The sequence below is a fragment of the Cuculus canorus genome, chromosome 2 (genome assembly GCF_017976375.1).
Source record: "Cuculus canorus isolate bCucCan1 chromosome 2, bCucCan1.pri, whole genome shotgun sequence".
NCBI classification, from domain to species: domain Eukaryota; kingdom Metazoa; phylum Chordata; class Aves; order Cuculiformes; family Cuculidae; genus Cuculus; species Cuculus canorus.
This window is the reverse complement of record NC_071402.1, coordinates 70,017,789-70,037,849: the sequence shown is the minus strand read 5'-3', so window position 1 is coordinate 70,037,849 and position 20,061 is coordinate 70,017,789. Positions and strand designations below refer to the sequence as shown.

General features: G+C 53.7%; 1 protein-coding gene across 1 annotated transcript; it reads left to right on the top strand.

Moving 5' to 3' along the window:
* Window positions 1-5,473: 5,473 nt before the first annotated feature.
* LOC128851332 (uncharacterized) lies at window positions 5,474-11,947 on the top strand. The gene is made up of 6 exons (XM_054059408.1): window positions 5,474-5,552; window positions 5,789-5,884; window positions 5,978-6,181; window positions 6,659-6,808; window positions 11,134-11,353; window positions 11,731-11,947. The coding sequence occupies exons 1-5, from the start codon at window positions 5,493-5,495 to the stop codon at window positions 11,311-11,313; spliced, it is 690 nt and encodes a 229-aa protein (XP_053915383.1). The 5' UTR covers window positions 5,474-5,492; the 3' UTR covers window positions 11,314-11,353; window positions 11,731-11,947.
* The last annotated feature ends 8,114 nt before the right edge of the window (window positions 11,948-20,061 follow it).

The following is a 20,061-nucleotide window of genomic DNA, read 5'->3' as shown; positions in this document are numbered from 1 at the left end:
GCTGGGAGTACAATACAGCAGAAAGGAAACAGTCTAGGAGGTTCCTGGAGTGCATCGAAGACAACTTCCTTGCACAACTGGTTAGCGAACCAACAAGGGAGGGTGCCTTCCTAGACCTGCTGTTTGTGAATAGAGAAGGTCTTGTTGGGGATTTGACGGTTGGAGGACGCCTGGGATTAAGTGATCATGAGATGATAGGGTTTTCAGTTCTAGGTGGGATTAAGAAGGGGGTTAGCGAAACAGTCACATTAAACTTCCAGAGGGCAGACTTTGGCCTGTTCAGAAGGTTGATTAGCAAAGTCCCGTGGGAAACAGTCCTTCAGGGCAAGGGAGCCCATGAGGGTTGGGCGCTCTTGAAAAATGAAATCCTAGCAGCTCAAGAGCAGGCCATCCCTGTGTTCCGGAAAAGGAGCCGGCGGGGGGAAAAGCCAGCTTGGTGGAGCAGGGAGATCTCAAGATGCGTCAATAAGAAGAAGAAGCTCTATGTGCTCTGGAGGAAAGGACAGGCATCTTGGGTGGACTACAGGGAGGAAGTGAGATCGTGCAGGGAAAAAATCAGGAGGGCCAAGGCCCAACTAGAATTAAAACTCGCTAAGTCTGTGAAAGACAACAAAAAGTCTTTCTACAAGTACATTAACAGGAAAAGGAGGACGAGGGAGAATATCCAGTCTCTAGTGGATGAAGAAGGAATAACAGTGACAGGGGATAAGGACAAGGCTGAGGTACTTAATGCCTTCTTCGCCTCAGTCTTTAATAGCAAAGAAAGTTGTTCCTTCTGTTTACAAATCCAAGAGTTAGAGGGGCAGATTGAGGCTCCCGTGATCCAAGAGGAGGCGGTTAGAGACTTGCTTGCCCAGCTAGACGCCTACAAGTCTATGGGGCCGGATGGGATCCACCCAAGAGTATTGAAGGAGCTGGTGGATGTCCTTTCCAAACCCCTATCCATCATCTTCCAGAGGTCCTGGCTGACTGGGGAAGTTCCACTGGACTGGAGGCTGGCTGATGTTGTGCCCATATACAAGAAGGGTTGCAGAGAGGATCCGGGGAACTACAGGCCTGTCAGTCTGACCTCAGTGCCAGGGAAAGTCATGGAACAGGTAATCTTGAGTGCTATCATGAAGCACATGCAAGAGAACTGGGTGATCAGGTCCAGTCAACATGGGTTTATAAAGGGCAGGTCTTGCCAAACTAACCTGATCACCTTCTATGACAAAATCACTCAACTACTGGATGGGGGAAAGGCTGTGGATGGAGTCTTCTTGGACTTCAGTAAAGCCTTTGACACAGTTTCTCACAGCATTCTGCTGCAGAAACTGTCAGCCTCTGGCCTGGACAGGCGCACACTCTCCTGGGTTGAAAACTGGTTGGATGGCCGACCCAGAGAGTGGTGGTCAACGGAGTTAACTCCAGCTGGAGGCCAGTCACAAGTGGAGTTCCTCAGGGCTCAGTACTGGGTCCAGCTCTGTTCAATGTCTTTATCAATGACCTGGATGAAGGCATCGAGTGCACCCTTAGCAAGTTTGCAGATGACACTAAGCTGGGAGGAAGTGTCGATCTGCTGGAGGGTAGGGAGGCTCTGCAAAGGGATCTGAACAGGCTGGACCGCTGGGCCGAGACCAATGGGATGAGGTTTAACAAGGCCAAATTCCAGGGTCCTGCACTTGGGGCACAACAACCCTATGCAGCGCTACAGACTGGGGGAAGAATGGCTGGAGAGCTGCACGGAAGAGAAGGACCTGGGGGTGCTGGTTGACAGCCGACTGAACATGAGCCAGCAGTGTGCCCAGGTGGCCAAGAAGGCCAACGGCATCTTGGCTTGTATCAGAAATGGGGTCACCAGCAGGTCCAGGGAGGTTATTCTCCCTCTGTACTCAGCACTGGTGAGACCGCACCTTGAATACTGTGTTCAGTTCTGGACCCCTCACCACAAGAAGGATGTTGAGGCTCTGGAGCGTGTCCAGAGAAGAGCAACAAAGCTGGTGAGGGGGCTGGAAAACAAGTCTGACGAGGAGCGGCTGAGAGAGCTGGGGTTGTTTAGCCTGGAGAAGAGGAGGCTGAGGGGAGACCTTATTACTCTCTACAACTACCTGAAAGGAGGTTGTGGAGAGGAGGGAGCTGGCCTCTTCTCCCAAGTGACAGGGGACAGGACTAGAGGGAATGGCCTGAAGCTCCGTCAGGGGAGGTTCAGGTTGGATATCAGAAAAAAATTCTTCACAGTAAGAGTCATTGGGTACTGGAACAGCTGCCCAGGGAGGGGGTCGAGTCGCCTTCCCTGGAGGTGTTTAAGGAACGGGTGGATGAAGTACTTAGGGACATGGTTTAGGGAGTGTTAGGAACGGCTGGACTCGATGATCCAATGGGTTCTTTCCAACCTTGTGATTCTGTGATTCTGTGATTCTGTGATTCTGTGATTCTGTGACTTACAGGAACCTTCACTGGCAGCTGGTGCCCTGATCTATGCAGGGTGAGGCCAGACCTTGGCTCTGGTGCGAGAAGTTTTGCATCGCTCAGCTTTGAACCCGGTTGAGTTGGCAGCTGGTGACTGAAAGAAGGGTCTTGGGCCTGAGTGGGGTTATCCCACATGGAGGATTTGGCACCAGCAGAGATGGCTGATAGAGCTGGGGCAGGGCTGTCTGTTACGGTCTTTGTGTGAGAACGCAGGATGGGTGCAAGGTATGGAAACTGATGGTCCTGGAGGACAAATCCTTGGCTTGATCTACAAGAGAGCTACTGTGCAAACGTTGTCACCGGCGTGCAGGTTTGTTAGGAGGGACATGGGGCTGTGCCTTAGAAGCTTTCTGGCTTTACAACAGTAGCTGACGGTGTGCTTTACCGTGCCACTAAGAAGCAAGGAAGGCGCTGCTTCTGGAAGGCAGTGCTGCCTGTGCCCAGCTGCTGGGGTATGCGTGCTGCATCCCTGTCAAAGCAAAGTGTTGTGCCCGATGGGGAGGAAGGTGCCTGCTTGCTCCCCAAAGCACAGGACCAGCTGCAGCCCAGCTGAGCCATCTGTTCCCTCCGCAGGTCAAAGTGCAAATGTCTCCACCCGCCGCGAGTTCAGTGCAAAGGGCAAGCGCAGCTTCAAATGGAAAGAGGCCCTGCGGTCTACCAGATCCCAAGTCCAGGTGAGCACTGCAGCAGGCAAGAGGAAGAGAGATGGGCACACGTCCCTCTCTCAGAAACAGCGTAAAATAGATAGAGCAGGCTCCCAGGGAAGCGCAGTTAGCTCTGGTTAATGCACAAGACCTTTCTGTTGCCTTTGAGAACCATAGAATCACAGAATGGTTGAGGTTGGAAGGGACAGTTAAAGGTCATCGGGTCCACACCCCCTGCAATGAACAGGGACATCTCAAATTGATCAGATTGCTCAGAGCCCCATACAATCTGACCTTGAATGATTCCAGGGATGGGGCATCTACCACCTCTCTGGGCAACCTGTTCCAGTGTTTCAATACCCTCAGCATAAAAGAAAAGTCTTTTCTGGTCTGAATCTCGTCTCCTTGAGGAGATTCAGCCCTTGTCCTGTTTCTACAGCCCTGTATACCTGCACCACGACGGCTGAGCATCAGTGGCAGCACAGCAGGAGAGACGGGCTTTATGAGCTGTGTGCTGCCTGAGGACTTGCTGGTGGCCATCCTCTCTGAAAGGCTGAAGGTACATGGGGTGGGGGTCAATAACACATTCCTGCTACAGCGAGACAGGGAGCAAGGTGCCTGTCTTCTTCAGAGAGGAAAGGAGCTACATCTACTGTTGGAAAAGTCCTGGGCTGTGTGCAGGGATCCTTGGGTGAAGCCATATTGGGAGTGTAGAATCATAGAATCATAGTTTGGGCTGGAAGGGACCTTAAAGATCATCTAGTTCCAACCCCCCCTAAAGCAAGCTGCAAGGTCTCTATAAGGTCTCCTCAGAGCCTTCTCTTCTCCAGGCTGAACAAGCCCAACTCCCTCAGCCTGTCCTCGTATGGGAGGTGCTCCAGCCCTCTGATCACTTAGTAGCCTCCTCTGGACCCATTCCAACAGCTCCATATCATTCTTCTGATATGAGCACTGTCCCTGCTGCAGCCACCCCAGCCTGGGACTCCACAGGGATCCGTGCCTGGGGACAGCAAAGCCCTCAGAGCACTCCCCTTCCTGGGCTCCCCCAGGGACTCTGCTGGATGGGCTGCCAGGCCAGGGAATCGGAGGGATCCCAGCCCAGAGCTGCTCCCTCCTGCTGGGCCGGGAGCTGGAGGATTGGGCTGGGTGTGCGGCCACAGGGAGCGGAAGGAAAAGACCCGGGCTGGGCTGGAGAGTGGAGAGAGAGGGGCCAGCACGGGGGGAGCTGGGGTCCCTGCCTCGCCCGGGGTCACTGGGAGCTCTGGTCCCTCCCTTGCTCTGTGATAATAAAGCTGAATGCGAGAATCAAGGTAAATTTGTGGAGAAATGGGACAGACTCCTCCTCCCCACAAGGAGGAGGACAATCGAGTCACCCTTAGAGTCACAGGGATATAGAGAATGCTCCAGCATGCGTTGGCCTTTATGTGTGCGGCAGCAGAAGAGCGTAAAGGCTGATGCCCAGAGGGGCTCTAGGAAGCGGCTCATCCCTTGGGCAAAGGGCTCACCAAACCCCTCTCCATCACCTTCCAGCAGCCCTGGCTGACTGGAGAAGTTCCACCTGACTGGAGGTTGGCAAATGTTTAGCCCATTTGCAAGAAGGATCTGAGGGAGGATCCAGGGAACTCCAGGCCTGTCAGTCCGACCTTGGTGCCGGGGAAGGTCACGCAGCAGGTCATCATCTCCCCAGGGCTCAGTCACGTTCTGCTCAATCTCCTTATCCATGATCTGGATGAGGGGGTTGAATGGACCCTTAGCGAGTTGGCAGATGACACCAAGCTGGGAGGAAGTGTCGACCTGCCTGCGGGTAGGGAGGCTCTGCAGAGCGATCTGGACACGCTGGATCAATGGGCTGAGACCAACGGGATGAGGTTCAACGAGGCCAAGCGCCGAGTGCTTCACTTGGGACACAACGACCCCGTGCAGCGCTCCAGGCTTGGGGAAGGGTGGCTGGAAAGCTGCCTGGCAGAGAAGGACATTGAGGGTGGTGGTTGTGAGTGGCTTAAGATGAGCCAGCAGTGACCCAGGCGGCCAGAAGGCCACCAGCATCCTGGCTTGGATCAGAAACAGGGTGGCCAGCAAGAGCAGAGAAGGGATTGTGTCCCTGCACTCGGCATTGGTGAGGCTGCACCTGGAATCCTGGGTTCGGTTTTGGGGTCCCTCACTACAAGAAGGACTGTGAGGGGCTCCAACATGTCTAGAGAGAGGAACAGAGCTGTGGAAGGGTCTGGAAAACAAGGGCTGCCAGCGACAAAGAGTCAGGCAGACTGGTAAAGTCTCTTTTGCTGCAAATCTGCAAGTTTCCCATTCAGAAGTCATTGCCAGTGCCAGAGATGCTGGGAGCTGTGGTCCCTTCCTGCCCCAGGGAATGCTGGGAGCTGTGGTCCCTTCCTGCCCCAGGGAATGCTGGGAGCTCTGGTTCCTCCTTGTGCTTCGAGTGGTGCTGGTGATTCTGGGATGGAGGTTTGTACAGCCAAAGATTTGACACTAGAGCCTTCACTGGAGGGTTCTATTCCAGCCACAAGGCAAACCAGACTTTTCCGTGGATAATTCCAAGGGCAGGGGGCTGGAAAACTCATTTCTATTCTGAGGTCAGGCCGGTGCCGGTCCTCTTCTGGCCATCCAAAAATCCTGCCCCACCTCCTGTATTGAGCTCATTTCCAAGGTCCTGTCAATTTGTGTTCTTTCCCTTTGAGCAGGCAGAAGGCGTCGGAGCTGCAACACCGATGGCCGGGCCAGATTCCTCCCGTTCCCCCCTCAGCCCCGGGAGTCCCCGACCATCGGAAAGTGCCAAGGTACAAATGTTGCTGAGGGGACGTGAGCGAGGGCTCAGTGTGTGTGAGTGCTTGTGTGAGGGTCTGGAAACCAACCCGAGCTTGTCTCAGCAGGAGAGCAAAGCTGAAAGGAAAGCGAGAAAGCTGGAAAAAGCCCTGAGTGCAAAGCTGTCTCTATCAGAGGAGATGGAAAGAGAATTGCGTCAGGCCCGAGGGCAGGCAAGGGAACTGTGGGAGCAAGTGGCCCAGCTCCAGAGAGAAAACCTCTCCCTCCGTGAACAGCTGGCGGAGGTGCAGGAGATGGCCCAACATCGACTGGTGAGTGATGCCTTTCCGTGTGAGGGGGAAAGTGCAGAACAAGAGGTGAGGTTGGCACTGAAGGAGAAGGAGTGAAAGGAGCCATTCCCAAGGCCGTCTGGTGCTCCGAACAGCCAGCAGGGCTGAGCTCTGTGTGTGTCCAGCAAGAGCAGGGGAGGGATTGTGTCCCTGTACTGGGCATTGGGGAGGCCGCGTCTGGAATCCTGGGTTCAGCTTTGGGGGCCCTCACTACAAGAAGGATTTTGAGGTGCTGGAACGCTTTCAGAGAGGGGAATGGGGCCTCCATCCCTGGAGGCGTTTCAAAGGCTGGTGGATGAGGTGCTTAGGGATCAGGTTTAGTAGCGGGCAGGTGCGGTTGGACTCGATGATCTCAAAGGTCTTTTCCAACCAATTCTATGATTCTTTGAACTGAAAGGGCAAATGCAGATTCTAGCTTCTGACCTTCCTGTCCGTACTCCTGTGCCCTTGTTTCCCCAGGGAAAAGTGGCAGAGCTGGAGGAAGACCTCAAGGAGGCTCGTAAAAAGCAGTTTATTGCGGAAGTAGCATCGAAAGGTTGCAGACGCATAGATGAGTACTTCGATCGGTTTTCCTGCCACCGAGTGGAGTCGGACAAGACTGAGGCCAAGGTAGGCAGACTTCATCAGCCTGTCTCTAGATTGGAAGCTGTTCTTCTTCCAAGAGGAAAGAGAAGAGCACAGTCTCAGAGCAACTCCGAGACATCTTTGTCTGTGGAAGCTGGGACCTTAACCATCAGTGGCAGTGGTTTTCGAGCCTGGAGGGTGCTTTCACCTTCTTTCTCCTCCCTGCTGTCGCTGTTGAGTCACGACACAGTGATGTGGAAGCAAGTTTCTTTATTGATGTTACAGGGCTGGCCGGCCGGTGCTTGATCTTACGCGCGCTTCTTATACCCTTGATTAACACACGCGTCTCCGCATGATTGGATTAGCTTATACACAAACAATCTGTGAATGGATAGTGCTACTTTCATGCATGGTCCTATATTGTCTGCCCACTTCCCGTCCCATGATCTCCTTCCGGGTGCATTAATCAGGGGTCCTCAGCCCGCTGTGGACCCCACAATTCCCCCTTTTTGTATTTGTGCTGAAGAAAATTGCCCGTTAAAGATTGCCTGTGTTGGCTGCTGCGGGGCCCTTTGCAGCAGACACACAATGCAGGGCAACATCGACAGCACAACTACAAACATACCCATTCTTGAAAACAGGGAAGCAAAGCAGCATCAATATTTGACCACGCTGAGCAATATTGTAGGTGCATCTGAAAAGTATACAAACAGTGACTTATACTCCATCTCTACTGATCCTAACAGCTCTAGTCTGTGGTTCCGATATACGACTTATACTCCAGTTGTTATGGCAGTTCTTTGATGTTAGCAAGGGCTATCCATCACACTCATCTCCAGCTGTTTGATTCTCCACACGTGGCCTCCGTGGCTTATCCACAGCAGGGCGAACACAACGAGCAAGGTACCACCGAGGTCCTTCATCTGTGGAAACACAAGCATACCCTCGACCCCAAGTTAATAGCTTGCATGGGCCTGACCACTGACCACTCTGAAGGTCCTTCACTTGAACCTTCACTCCATCAGAGATAGCTGTGGTAGACTTCAAGGATTCAAAATGTCGAGTCATTGGGGGATTCTGATGTTCCTCATTGATAGTTAAGAAATTTAATACATACATCACCTTGTTCAGCCTTGCTTCAGGTGATTCCCCAGACATTCCCGCCTTTTCTTTTTGTAAAAGGCGCTTAAGTGTACCATGGACACGTTCTACAAGTGCCTGACTGGTGGGGGAATGAGGAATACCTGTAACATGGCTGACACCCCAAGACTGTAAAAATGATTTCACTCGCCCAGAAACATACCATTGTCAGTTTTAATGGGGTAGGCTGCGTTTTTGTACAGTTTCCCACAGGAGCTTCATAACTCCAAACAACAGGTGGTTTGTCACTTGTCCAAGACTGCTCGTAATTCCACCACTTGTGGGGAGCCTTGTTGATGGTCAATTAAATGTTGCCAATTTTGTCCATCAAACCATGTAACAGCAGCTTTCCCTGTTTTCCCAGACCCATCTGTGAAAACTGTGGGTCCATCAACAGGTGCTGTTTGGCTTAACAATTTTTGTGTGATAGAGATTTGAGTTCCCAGTTTACAAAGTGGATGGGAAGGAAAATGATACAATATCTGGCCTGTAAAATTAAGTAGTGCTGCTTAAAGTGCAGAACTATTGGCAAGACACCATTCAAAATATTGAACTTGTAAAGGAATAACAATACATTCCGGATCTTGTGCCAATAGTTCCACACATCGTGTTCGCCTTTAAGGGTGTAGTTATTGCCTCAGACAATGTCCACTGTCCTTCTAGCATAGCCCATTGTTTTACTTTTTGCCAAAATACACATGGATCATACGGTCTCACAGTAACCTGTGCCGAGGGTGGATCCCACGCCCGAGGGGTTTGAGGTTTACCGGAGGAACCCCTAAAGGGTGGCTCAGCGCTAGCCTTGGTCTTTCTGTTTTTTAAAGCAGCCGCCTCAGTGCCCCCCACCACCACCGCGGGATTGTCCCAATCATCCGGCTCATCTGGCAAAGGCGGGAGTACCAGTGGATTGTCCGGTTCGGGTGTCCCTCGCTCTTCAGGGGGCAGTGGCGGGGCGGACGGCGTTACGGTATTAACCTGCTGTTGGCTTTGTTTATATATCGGACAAACCGAGTCTGTTTCATTGTCTGACTCATCAACAAGAAAACGTTTTCGCGCTAACCGAGATGGTTTATTCTCTTGGTGCGTTACCAGATTTCTTGAATTTAGATGTTGAGACTCAGATAGAGATGCAGAGTCTGGGTCGGCAGTTAATATAGAAAATTCCTCTTGCTCCGTTAACAGATCCTCAGCAGATGGAGGCTCGTTTCGGGAGGCAAGGGGTGAAAGATCTTGCTCTGCCTGATCCCTCTGTTTTTTTTTTTTTTTAAAAGTCTTTCAAAGTATCAAACAAAAGGCACCATGTGGTTAACAAAGATACTGACTCTTTGTCTCCACGTGAAGCACTATCAAACAGCCTGTCCCCTATTTCTTTCCAATTCAAAACAGTAAATGATGTCATTATATCTGGCGTATAACCCTGTCTCTTACTCCATAAAAGCATCTTTTGTAACATGAATCCCTCTAGCTTTTACCCCCTTCTTTTCTAGTATTTGCTTCCACATGCTTATAATCATTTCCTCCTCTTTTGTTAGTGAGGCTCCCATCTTTTTCCCCAGCAGCTCACCTGCACTCGGTGGCTTCTTAAAAGTCCCGGATCCGGAATTAAGCAGCTTCTCTCGCCGCTCCTCTTGGCTATTTTTGCTGAAAACTCTTTGAGCAGCTTCTCTCGCCGCTCCTCTTGGCTATTTTGCCGAAAACTCTTTGAGCAGCTTCTCTCGCCGCTCCTCTTGGCTATTTTTGCCGAAAACTCTTTTATAGTGGCTGTGCCACCTCGGGGAACCCCAAAATTAAAACTCTCATAAAATCGCTAGCTATATCACACCGGGGTCACCAGATGTCGCTGTTGAGTCACGACACAGTGATGTGGAAGCAAGTTTCTTTATTGATGTTACAGGGCTGGCCGGCCGGTGCTTGATCTTACGCGCGCTTCTTATACCCTTGATTAACACACGCGTCTCCGCATGATTGGATTAGCTTATACACAAACAATCTGTGAATGGATAGTGCTACTTTCATGCATGGTCCTATATTGTCTGCCCACTTCCCGTCCCATGATCTCCTTCCGGGTGCATTAATCAGGGGTCCTCAGCCCGCTGTGGACCCCACACCCTGCCTGCTCTCCTCCAACCCTGAAAACTCAGCCGGATCCTCAGGAAGTCCGTCCGGATGCTGAGGGAAAAAGCTGTGGGTTGGGGGCAGCATCAGGGTGGGGAAGAACGAAGCAGCCGTGCTCTTGCAAGAGTCCCTTCTGTCCCGACAGAGTTCCAGAGTCGTGTCCACGACAGGAGAACACAAGCCAGATGCTCCTCAGAGTCTCTGGGCTCGGTTGATTTTCTTACCAGGATTTTCTTGGCTGTGTCTCTGCACAAAGACGGTGCCTGGTTCCATGGTTTGGGTGGGTTTGGTGAAGGGGAGGAACCTTGTGTTTGCCTTTGTCTGGTGAGCCAGGCTTCCCCCTCCCTGTGAGGAAGGCCTGGCACCCCTCGTCTCTGCCCCCAGCACTGCCCGGCCCAGGTGTGAGCACAGGAGTGTGCGTGTGAGAAGGAGCAGGGCCCAACAGGAGTCGATGGGACCAAAAGGATGCCAGGAATTGCAGAGGATCGTCTTCACAGGCACTGGCGCTGTGCGATGCCGTCAAAGAAGCCGAGTGCCTTTGCCGTGGTGCCTTTTGGCAAGGAGGGATGGATGGGAGCTGCAGCAGTCTTGTCAGCAAGGGCTAGAAACAGCCCTTCCCATCAGAATGCCGAGGCGCTTTTCTCCGGCTTGAAGTGCAGGCTGGGTGGCTGACAGCCATCGTCTCCCTCCGTACGGTCGATGGGGTTTCACAGCCCTGTGGGGCCCCTCAGCCCAAGGCAGATTGGTTTTGCCCAGGCTGGCAGGTCAGGTTAGGTTCCATTTGGATGCGCATTTAGCGCTGCGTTCGGCTGTGGCTTGTTGTTGTGGCTTTGGGGTTTTTCTCTTGGGCATCCAGTTGCCCTCGTTAGTGCTGCGGCTTTGCCTTGGCTGTGAGGAAGCCGGGCAGCTGCAAGCGGCTGCCACAAAGTGCTCTTATGCATGTGTTGGACCTGTGTGCATGGAATCCATGGCAGCTCTTCCTCCTCCTCCTCTGTGTGGTGTCGGGGCTCTTAGATGCTGCCGGTATGGAGAAAGGGCAGGAGGAGCCAGGTTTGTGAGAGGGGTGGACATTGCCTTGTTCTCCCTCTTCCTTGAAGCTGCATCTTGTGCTTCAGACAGGGGCAGACGCTGCGGCCGGAACCAAGATGAGAGACGGCAGTAGCAGTACTAGGGCAGCTGCTCCAGCCAGAGCAGAAGGGAGCGACACCAGAAGGGAGAAACAGCTGAAGGAGAGAGATCGAGCTCTGGCAAATCAGATGGAGCAGATCTTGAGCACTGCTGGAGCAGGTCACTGAGCAGCTGGGATCTGTGCAGGCTGAGCTCAAAAGCTCCCAAGTAAGTCTCATGGAACGTAGACAGAAATCCAAAAAGTAAGCCCAACCATTTCCCTTCTTCCTCCCTGCCCTGTAATGGAATCTGGCCAGAACAGGAGCCCGGGAGACAAGAGGAACCTCTTCTGCTGCCGTTCTGGCAGTGCAGCTGCACTTGGTGTTTGCCATGGGAGGAGGGAAGGAGACTCCAGTCCTCAGCACCTTCCTGGGAAAGCGCCTTCAAAGCTACCACCTGGGTTGCTGGGAAGCTGGAGTAGCAGCACATTTGGGTGGCTCGGAAGTCCGTGTGCTCCAGTCCCAGAGGGCACGGTCACACCTGGGGAGCAGCTTTGTGCCCAGATGTGCCATGGCCATTCTGGCAGCTCCCGCCATTTCCCACAGGACTCATGTGATTCTGAGAGGAGACTGTACCGAGGTCCGTTGGGAGCAAGAGCTGTCACCTTTGGCAGTAGGAAAAAAATCTGAGCTAGAGCCACGGGAGCCAGGTAAGCAGCTGCAGGTGGGATTCTGAGGTATCCTGAAAGCCAAATTTGCAATACTCTATAGTCAAAGACAGGCTCTTCTAAATAGCTTGGCTTCCATTTTGGCATGAAAATAAGTGTTTTAATGGTCAGGATTGCTTAACACATTGGGTCTGAGGCTTAACTGAAAATGTGCTTTCGTTAATAGGAGATCTTTGGCTGGTGGGACTGCCAGCTCTTTCTACAATTGAATCACGTTGAATCACAGAGAATGGGTTGGGTTTGAAGGGACCTTAGAGTCCATCCCGTTTCAACCCCGTGGCATGGGCGGGGATGCCTCGCGCTGGATCAGAGTAGCCTGCTGTCCTGAGAGACTGGCTCATTGCTGACGGGGGAAAAAAGGCCATTTACTGAAGCACGAGCATTGTCCGCACCGTACTTTTCCCTGGCTGCTTTCCCACTGCAATCTTGATCCAGGTCAACCCCTGTCTGGTTTGCAGTGCAGACCACAGCCTGGTGTGATGTGGGGGAGGCAGAATGAGAGCCGTATATCAGCAGGGTGGTTTCTAAGGGAGATGAATACTTTGAATATTGAATAGTAAAAATATTATTTTGACCAACCCTAGTTCTTAAACTCGGGCTAGATCAGAGAGCTAGATCATGGCCTCCAACCACTGCTGCTATTTCCCTTTGTCTCCGCATCTTCCTGTTTCCCGAAGGCACAGAATATATTTCACATTAAGGGAAAGGCCTCATCACTCTCTACTCTGACCTAAAAGGAGGTTGTAGTGAGGTGGGAGTTAGTCTCTGGTCCCTGGTAGCCAGTGACAAGATAAGGGGAAATGGCCTCAAGATGCGCCAGGGGAATTTTTCCTGAGGAAAATGGGAGAACTCGAGGGAGAACGGGAACCCCTTTCTTCCTGTTGGACAACGTGTGTTTGGATGTCTTGGTTAGAAAATGCCATTCTCTCTCTTTCTGTTCCCCTCCTGACTTACCCAGGCAGGGAGAAAACATGGGTAATGCAAAGCATTTCCGCTTCCGACTCCTCCAAGTGGGTGAGATGCAGCACCGCGATCCGAGGAATGTCCAGCGGTCCTGCAGGAGCAGGAGCGTGTGTGGACGGGAAAGGAGGGGTCTGAACATCCCGAGAAGGAAGGAGGGTGGATCTTGGGTGCTTCTTAACAGGGATGCAGAGTCTATGAGGTGCTTGTGTGGCAGCAGAAGAAATCAGATGATGCAAACAGGAGTGTAGAGGGGATCAGGGTATGCAAAAGGGAAGCAGAAATGTTCTGAGCGTGAGCCATGGAGGAGAGAAGGGATCTGAACTCACGTGAGTGGGAATGTGTTGGTTGGGAGGAACGGAGAAGCTGCTGGAGAAGCTGGTGCTCCCTAGGAGCCCTCTTGTGAATTCCTAGGGGAACGGGGCGCTGAAGGGCAAAGAGGCCTGGCGATGCTACACTGCAATTAGATGCCAGTTGTGAGCTTGGCGTGCCTTGGTTTGTTGTGTGCAGCTTCTGGAAGTCCCTCCTCAGGCTTTAGAAAGCTCCTGGCCTGGTGGGCACAGAGGGAAATTCTCCTTTCTGCCTTTGCGAGTGTCCTTTTCATCCTTTGTTTCCCCTGGGGAGCTTCAATCTCTCCATCTCTTTCCCATGTCTTTTCACACATGAGAGCTATTCATGGACTGGTGGGACTGGGGCTGTTGGAGAACTGATATCGGCTCTCGCTTTTTCTGTCCCCGGCACTGGAGAAGGTGGGAACAGAGCTGCTGTGGATTCTCCAGCCGAGGACATGTCCAGCCCAGGACCAAACATCAATGATGTCCAGGATCCCCCTTCCCTCCCCGCCGGGCTTGCTGGGAGCTGTGGCTTGAACACAGACGTGGCTTCTCCTTTCCTGTGCACACAGGAAGCCCTCAGGAGCGCAGACGGCCTCCAAGGCCAGGGAAGGTGGTCAGAGGGAAGGGCCCTGTGCAATGTCTCCGGTTCTGCACCCTTGGCTGAGCCTGAGCCTGCTCCGGGGCTGCCCCGCTGCCCTGCTGGTGCCTCCTGGGCTCCGCTGGGCCCTGCGGGGCGAGGCTCAGGGGCCGTGTTATCACGCTCAGCTCCCAGTGCCAGAGGGAGCAGCCGTTCCTCGCTGCCCCCGGATGCTGCGGGGGCCTGGGGAGCAGGTGGCCGAGCCCAGCGGGCGGTCACTGGCCGCACCAAAGCTCAGCTGGAGAAGGTCACATCTCCTGGCGGCTGACGGTGGAGCCAATCCCGATTCACATCATTACTAACCATCGGGATAACGGGGAGGATCCCGCTCCTGGGGAGTCTCCTGGTGACACAAACTAGAGGGGGAGCTGCTGACCCGCTGCAGGGCCGGCCTTCTCTACAGGGTCCTGCAGCTGCTGGGGGGGCTCAGGGAGGGCGTGCAGAGCCATCCAGACCCTGACAGGACTCTTTCTGCCATCTCCGTTCCCCATGTGCCCCTCTGGGTCCCCACTGCATCTCCCAGGAGGGAAGAGCCCTTGTGTGCAGCCAGAGGACACGGAACGCTTTACCCCAGAGGGTCTCCACTGGGGACCCTCTTTCCATTCCCGAGTCCCAGCTCCCAGCCCACCCCCATCCGCTCTCTCCAGTGGGGGCTGGCAAGGGGGCTCCAAATCCGGAGCTCAGCCTCTGGCAGAGTGCTCGGCGCTCACCCCCTCAAGCCCACCAGGAACCCAAGCAAGCATCCGGCCCCTTGTGGGTGCCATTCCTCGGGCCTCTGCTTCATCCCAGCTGCCAACAGAGTCCAACCCTACGGCAAAGGCCCAGCCCGATCCCTTTAGAATGCCGACGGGCCCTTAGGGGGCAGCTCGGACACCCCAGTGCCTCTCCCTGCTGGCAATGGCGGCAACGCACAGGGAGGCCGAGCAGCAGCGCTGCCCGTGGATAAGGCCGTTTGCCCCGAGGCACAAAAGAACAGCCCGGGCATGAAAGCAGAGGGACAGGATGGAACGGCAGCCTCTGGCAGCCTCCGGCAGAGGTGGCTCCAGGGAAGCAGCAGCCTCGACCCCAAAGCTGCAGCAAGGAGGTGGCAGCCACCAGTGGGAGGGGGCTGCCCAGAGCTCCTGCAGCCGCATCCTGCTCCCCTGCAGGGAGGGCAGAGACCACGGATACAGGAGGCAGGACAGCATGGGTGCACGACTGCAGCTCCCAGACATCCAGCCGGAACAGGGCAGAAATAATTAGGGAAAGAGTGCGCCAATAGATATAAATATGTACTTCTTAAAAACGACACACAGGGCTGTGGGGTTTCCTCTCCTGGACAGGTCCATGGAGATGCCGGCCCTAGGAAGGAGTCCCAGGGGTCTGGGATCTCCCAAAGGCACAGCCAGGGCTCTGGACATGCAGCAAGAGCACGGCAAAGGTCCAGGGCCCACCCAAATTCCCCTCGTGGGGTCAGGATGTCCCCAGAGTCCCCCCAACACCTTGGAGTGCACGGAAAGGCACATGCACGGGTGTAGGTGTACCAGGAGGAACACAGAGTAGTCCAGGCTGTCCCAAACACCAACCCCACGGGGAGTGGGAAGCAGGAGGGGAGCTGGGGTGTGGGTCAGGGCGCTGCAGCCCAGCGCTGGTGCGGGAGATGGGTTTGTTCTGCGAAGCTCTCTCAGATTCTCTGTTGGCTGCTGGAATGTCCCTACTGGGAAAGGGCTTTTAGGGAAAAGATGCAAACACTGTGTTGGTGCCGCCAGTTGAGCTGGAAGTGGGGAAGCCGGTGGTGCAGGTTTCACCAGTGGACCTTAGACTGGTGAAGCTGGTGGTGCTCTTGCTTCCAGTGGATGTTGGACTGGTGAAGCTGGTGGCACTGGTGCAGCCAGTAGAGCTTGTAGTGGTGGTGCCTGAGGTGGTGGTGAAGCTGCTGCTGGTGGTGCAGTGGTGGCCCAGCCGTAGGCAGCTGCCCAGTCCCTGCTGTCCCTCGAGGCTCAGTTCCTCAGCTCCAAAAAGTCCTGCAGCCACCGCTCCTTGCGGAGAGGCGAGCCGAAGGCAGTTGCTTCAGGGCTCATTCCCAGAGAGCCATGAAGCGGATCAGGCATTTCCTGCGGGGCTGGTGGGTGCACGAGGGTTCCGTGTCTTCCAGGAGCTGCACTTGTCACCACTGCACAAAGGGACAGGACGAGCACCACCGTGCGGACGTCAGAGGCGCTTTGGCCCCGGAGAAGCTGCTGGGATGGCAGCGCTACACTGACTGCCGGGACACAGCCAAGAGGTATCGGGTACCGAGCGCTGCTGGGAGGGCTGTGGGCTCTGTTCCTGCCCTGGGGCTCAGCTTTGTGCCGGGAGGTGTTCCTGCCCCACAAAGGTCACTGTGGCAAGGGGGGATAATCCCAGGCCGTTCGGATGGTGACCGGCAGAGCTCCAACTGGTTGTGTTTCTGTCTCTCCAGGTGCAGCTGCAACGCATGCCATGTGGAGCCCAGGAAGCACGAGGACAAGGGAGAAGCTGCTCCCTGCCGGGCACACGGGGTGTCGGCATCCAATGCTCCCCACGGGGCAGGAGCTGCTGGAGTCAGGCGGCGGACACACCCTCTGTGGAGACAAGGTAGGACTCTGCTGCAGGGAGAAGGCGATGGGGAACAATAAGGTTGTCTACGGCAGCGTGATGATTCCGAAAGCGTGCTGGGCATCAAGGGGTTGAAGGAGCTCATTCTGCTTCCAACAATCTGTGGTTTCATGTAGGTGAGCTCGCCGACATCCTGGAGGAAGGAGCCATTCATGAGTCCTGGGCAGAGGAAGGAGCCATCAAGGAGAGCCAGAGCTCTGGGTTGGAGGTTTGTACACCCAAAGATTTCACACTAGAGGAGCTGAGGGAACACGACCGAGAGCTTAGTGTTTGTGAGCGCTCATCTGAGGGGCTGGAAACCAACCCAAGCTTGTCTCAGCAGGAGAGCAAAGGCAAAAGGAAACCAAGAAAGCTGAAGGAGAGAGTGGAGCAGCTGGAAAAAGCCCTTTGTGAAAAGACATTTGCTTTAAAGGAGGCAGAAAGAGAGCTCTGTCGGGCCACAAAGGAGGCAGAAGAGCTGCGTGCTCTACTGGTTAAGAAAGATGAAGAGAGAGAAGATGCCATCAAGGAGGCAGAAGGGCAGCGGGAGGAACTGATCCAGATACAGAAGGAATACATTTCCCTCTGTAATCAGCGGGTAGAGGTGAGGCTGCTCTTTGCATCCTGAGTCTCTCACTACAAGAAGAACTTTGAGGGGCTGGAACACATCCAGAGAGGGGAATGGAGCTGGGGAAGGGTCTGGAGAACAAGGGTCATGAGAGACGGCTGAGGGAACAGGGTTTGTTTAGCCTGGAGAAAAGAAGGCTGAGGGGAAACCTCATCACTGTCTACAACGGCCTGAAAGATGGTCGTAGCAAGGTGGATGCTGGTCTCTTGCCATGATAATTAACAGAGAGTAGAGAGAGAATTTAAACATGACCGAGAGCTCTGTGTGTGTGAGCGCTCATTTGAGGGTCTGCGATCTATTTGCTTTAAAGCCCGAGATCCATTGGTGAGTGATGCCTTTCCTTGTGAGGGGGACAGTGCAGCAAAAGACAGTGCACACAAAAAAAGTGAGGTGAGCACCAACTGAGAATGAGTCAAAGAAGCCGTTCCCAAGGCCCTCCGGCGCTTCTAACGGCCAGCAGGGTAGAGCTCTGTGTGTCCATCCCTCACGTTGGTTCCGGGTTTTGCTGGGTTTGTTGTGGAAGGTTCTGGAAGTCTCGAGTCATCCTTAGAGACGCAGGGGTATAGAGAATGCTCCAGCATGCGTTGGCCTTTATGTGTGCGGCAGCAGAAGAGCGTAAAGGCTGATGCCCAGAGGGGCTCTAGGAAGCGGCTCATCCCTTGGGCAAAGGGCTCACCAAACCCCTCTCCATCACCTTCCAGCAGCCCTGGCTGACTGGAGAAGTTCCACCTGACTGGAGGTTGGCAAATGTTTAGCCCATTTGCAAGAAGGATCTGAGGCAGGATCCGGGGAACTCCAGGCCTGTCAGTCCGACCTTGGTGCCGGGGAAGGTCACGCAGCAGGTCATCATCTCCCCAGGGCTCAGTCACGTTCTGCTCAATCTCCTTATCCATGATCTGGATGAGGGGGTTGAGTGGACATGGTTTAACGAAGCCAAGTGCCGAGTGCTTCACTTGGGACACAACGACCCCATGCAGCGCTCCAGGCTTGGGGAAGGGTGGCTGGAAAGCTGCCTGCCGGAGAAGGACCTGGGGGTGTCGGTAGTGAGTGGCTTAAGATGAGCCAGCAGTGACCCAGGTGGCCAAGAAGGCCACCAGCATCCTGGCTTGGATCAGAAACAGGGTGGCCAGCAAGAGCAGAGAAGGGATTGTGTCCCTGCACTCGGCATTGGTGAGGCTGCACCTGGAATCCTGGGTTCGGTTTTGGGGTCCCTGACTACAAGAAGGACTGTGAGGTGCTGAAGCTCATCCAGAGAGGGGAATGGAGATTGGGAAGAGCCTGGAGAACAAGGGCTTATGAGAGGGGGCTGGCGGAACTGGGTTTGTTGAGCCTGGAGAAAAGAAGGCTGAGGGGAGACCTCATCACTGTCTACAACTGCCTGAAAGGAGGTGACAGTGAGGTGGGTGTTGGTCTCTTCTCCCAAGTGACAGGCGATAGGATGAGAAGGAATGGCCTGAAGTTGTTTCAGGGCAGGTTTAGATTGGCCATCAGGAAAAATGTCTTCACCAGAAGGGTTCTCGGGCACTGTCAGAGGCTGCCCAGGGTGGTAGTGGAGTCACAATCCCTGGAGGCAATTAAAGGGCTGCTGGATGAGGTGCTTAGGGATCTGGTTTAGTACCGGAGAGGTGCGATTGGACTCAAAGATCTCAAAGGTCTTCTCCAACCGATTCTATGATTCTTTGATCTGGAAGGGCAAATTCAGATTTTTAGCTTCTGACCTGCCTGTCCATATTCCTGTGACCTTGTTTCCCCAGAGAAAAGTGGCAGAGCTGGAGGGAGAGATCAGGGATGCTGCTGAAAAGCAGCTCAATGCAGAAAAGTGGCAGAAAGTTTCCAGTGAGAATTACGATTTTCTGAAGAGAGCTTTGCCTTGGCTGTGAGGAAGCCGGGCAGCTGCAAACGGCTGCCACAAAGTGTTCCTAAACGTGTGTGGGACCTGTGTGTGGGGTGAGAGGGGTGGACATCGCCTTGTTCTCCCTCTTCCTTGAAGTTGCATCTTGTTCTCCAGTTAGGGACAGCCACAACGGCCACAACCAATGTAAAAATCACCAGTAACACTACTCGGATAAAGCAGCTGGAGCAGAGAATTACAGCTCTGGAACTGGAGGTGGAGAAAGCCCTGAGCATGAAGGAGCAGAGCGCCCTGCAGCTGGACTCTGCAGGCTGAGCTCAAAAGCTCCCAAGAGCATAACGAGTTTGCCATGATAATTAACAGAGAGTAGAGAGAGAATTTAAACATGACCGAGAGCTGTGTGTGCGTGAGTGCTCATTTGAGGGTCTGGAAACCAACCCGATCTTGTCTCAGGAGGAGAAGAAAGCTGAAAGAGAAGTGAGAAAGCTGAAAGAAGACCTCAGTGTAAAAACATCTGCTTTAGAGAAGATGGAAGAAGAACTCCGTGAGGACCAACGGCAGACAGAGGAGCTGTGGGAGCAACTGGCCCATCTCCGGAGGGAAAAAGATTCCCTCTGTGAGAAGCTGCTGGGGGTGCAGAGTGCCCAACATCCATTGGTGAGTGATGCCTTTCCATGTGAAGGGGACAGTGCAGAACAAGAGGTGAGGTGAGCACCGACTGAGAATGAGGGAAAGAAGCCGTTCCCAAGGCCGTCTAGTGCTTCTAACGGCCAGCAGGGATGAGCTCTGTCTGTGGGAGTCCATTCCTCACGTTGGTTCTGGGTTTTGCTGGGTTTGATGTGGAAGGTTCTGGAAATCTCGAGTCACCCTTAGTGTCACAAGAGTGGAGAGAATGCTTCAGCATGTTTTGGTCTTCATGTGTGGGGCAGAAAACAGTGTAAAGTCTGATGCCCAGTGGGGCTCTCCGGTATTTTTGGATCAATGATCTCAAAGGTCTTTTCCAACCAACTATACAATTCTTTGAAGTGAAGATTTTACACTAGAGGGTTACACTCTTCACTGGAGGGTTCTATTCTACCCGCAAGGGAAAACAGACTTTTCCATTAATACTCCTAAACACAGAGGGCTGGAAAACTCTGGAAGCTGGGACCTTAACCATCAGTGGCAGTGGTTTTCGAGCCTAGAGAGTGCTTTCACCTTCT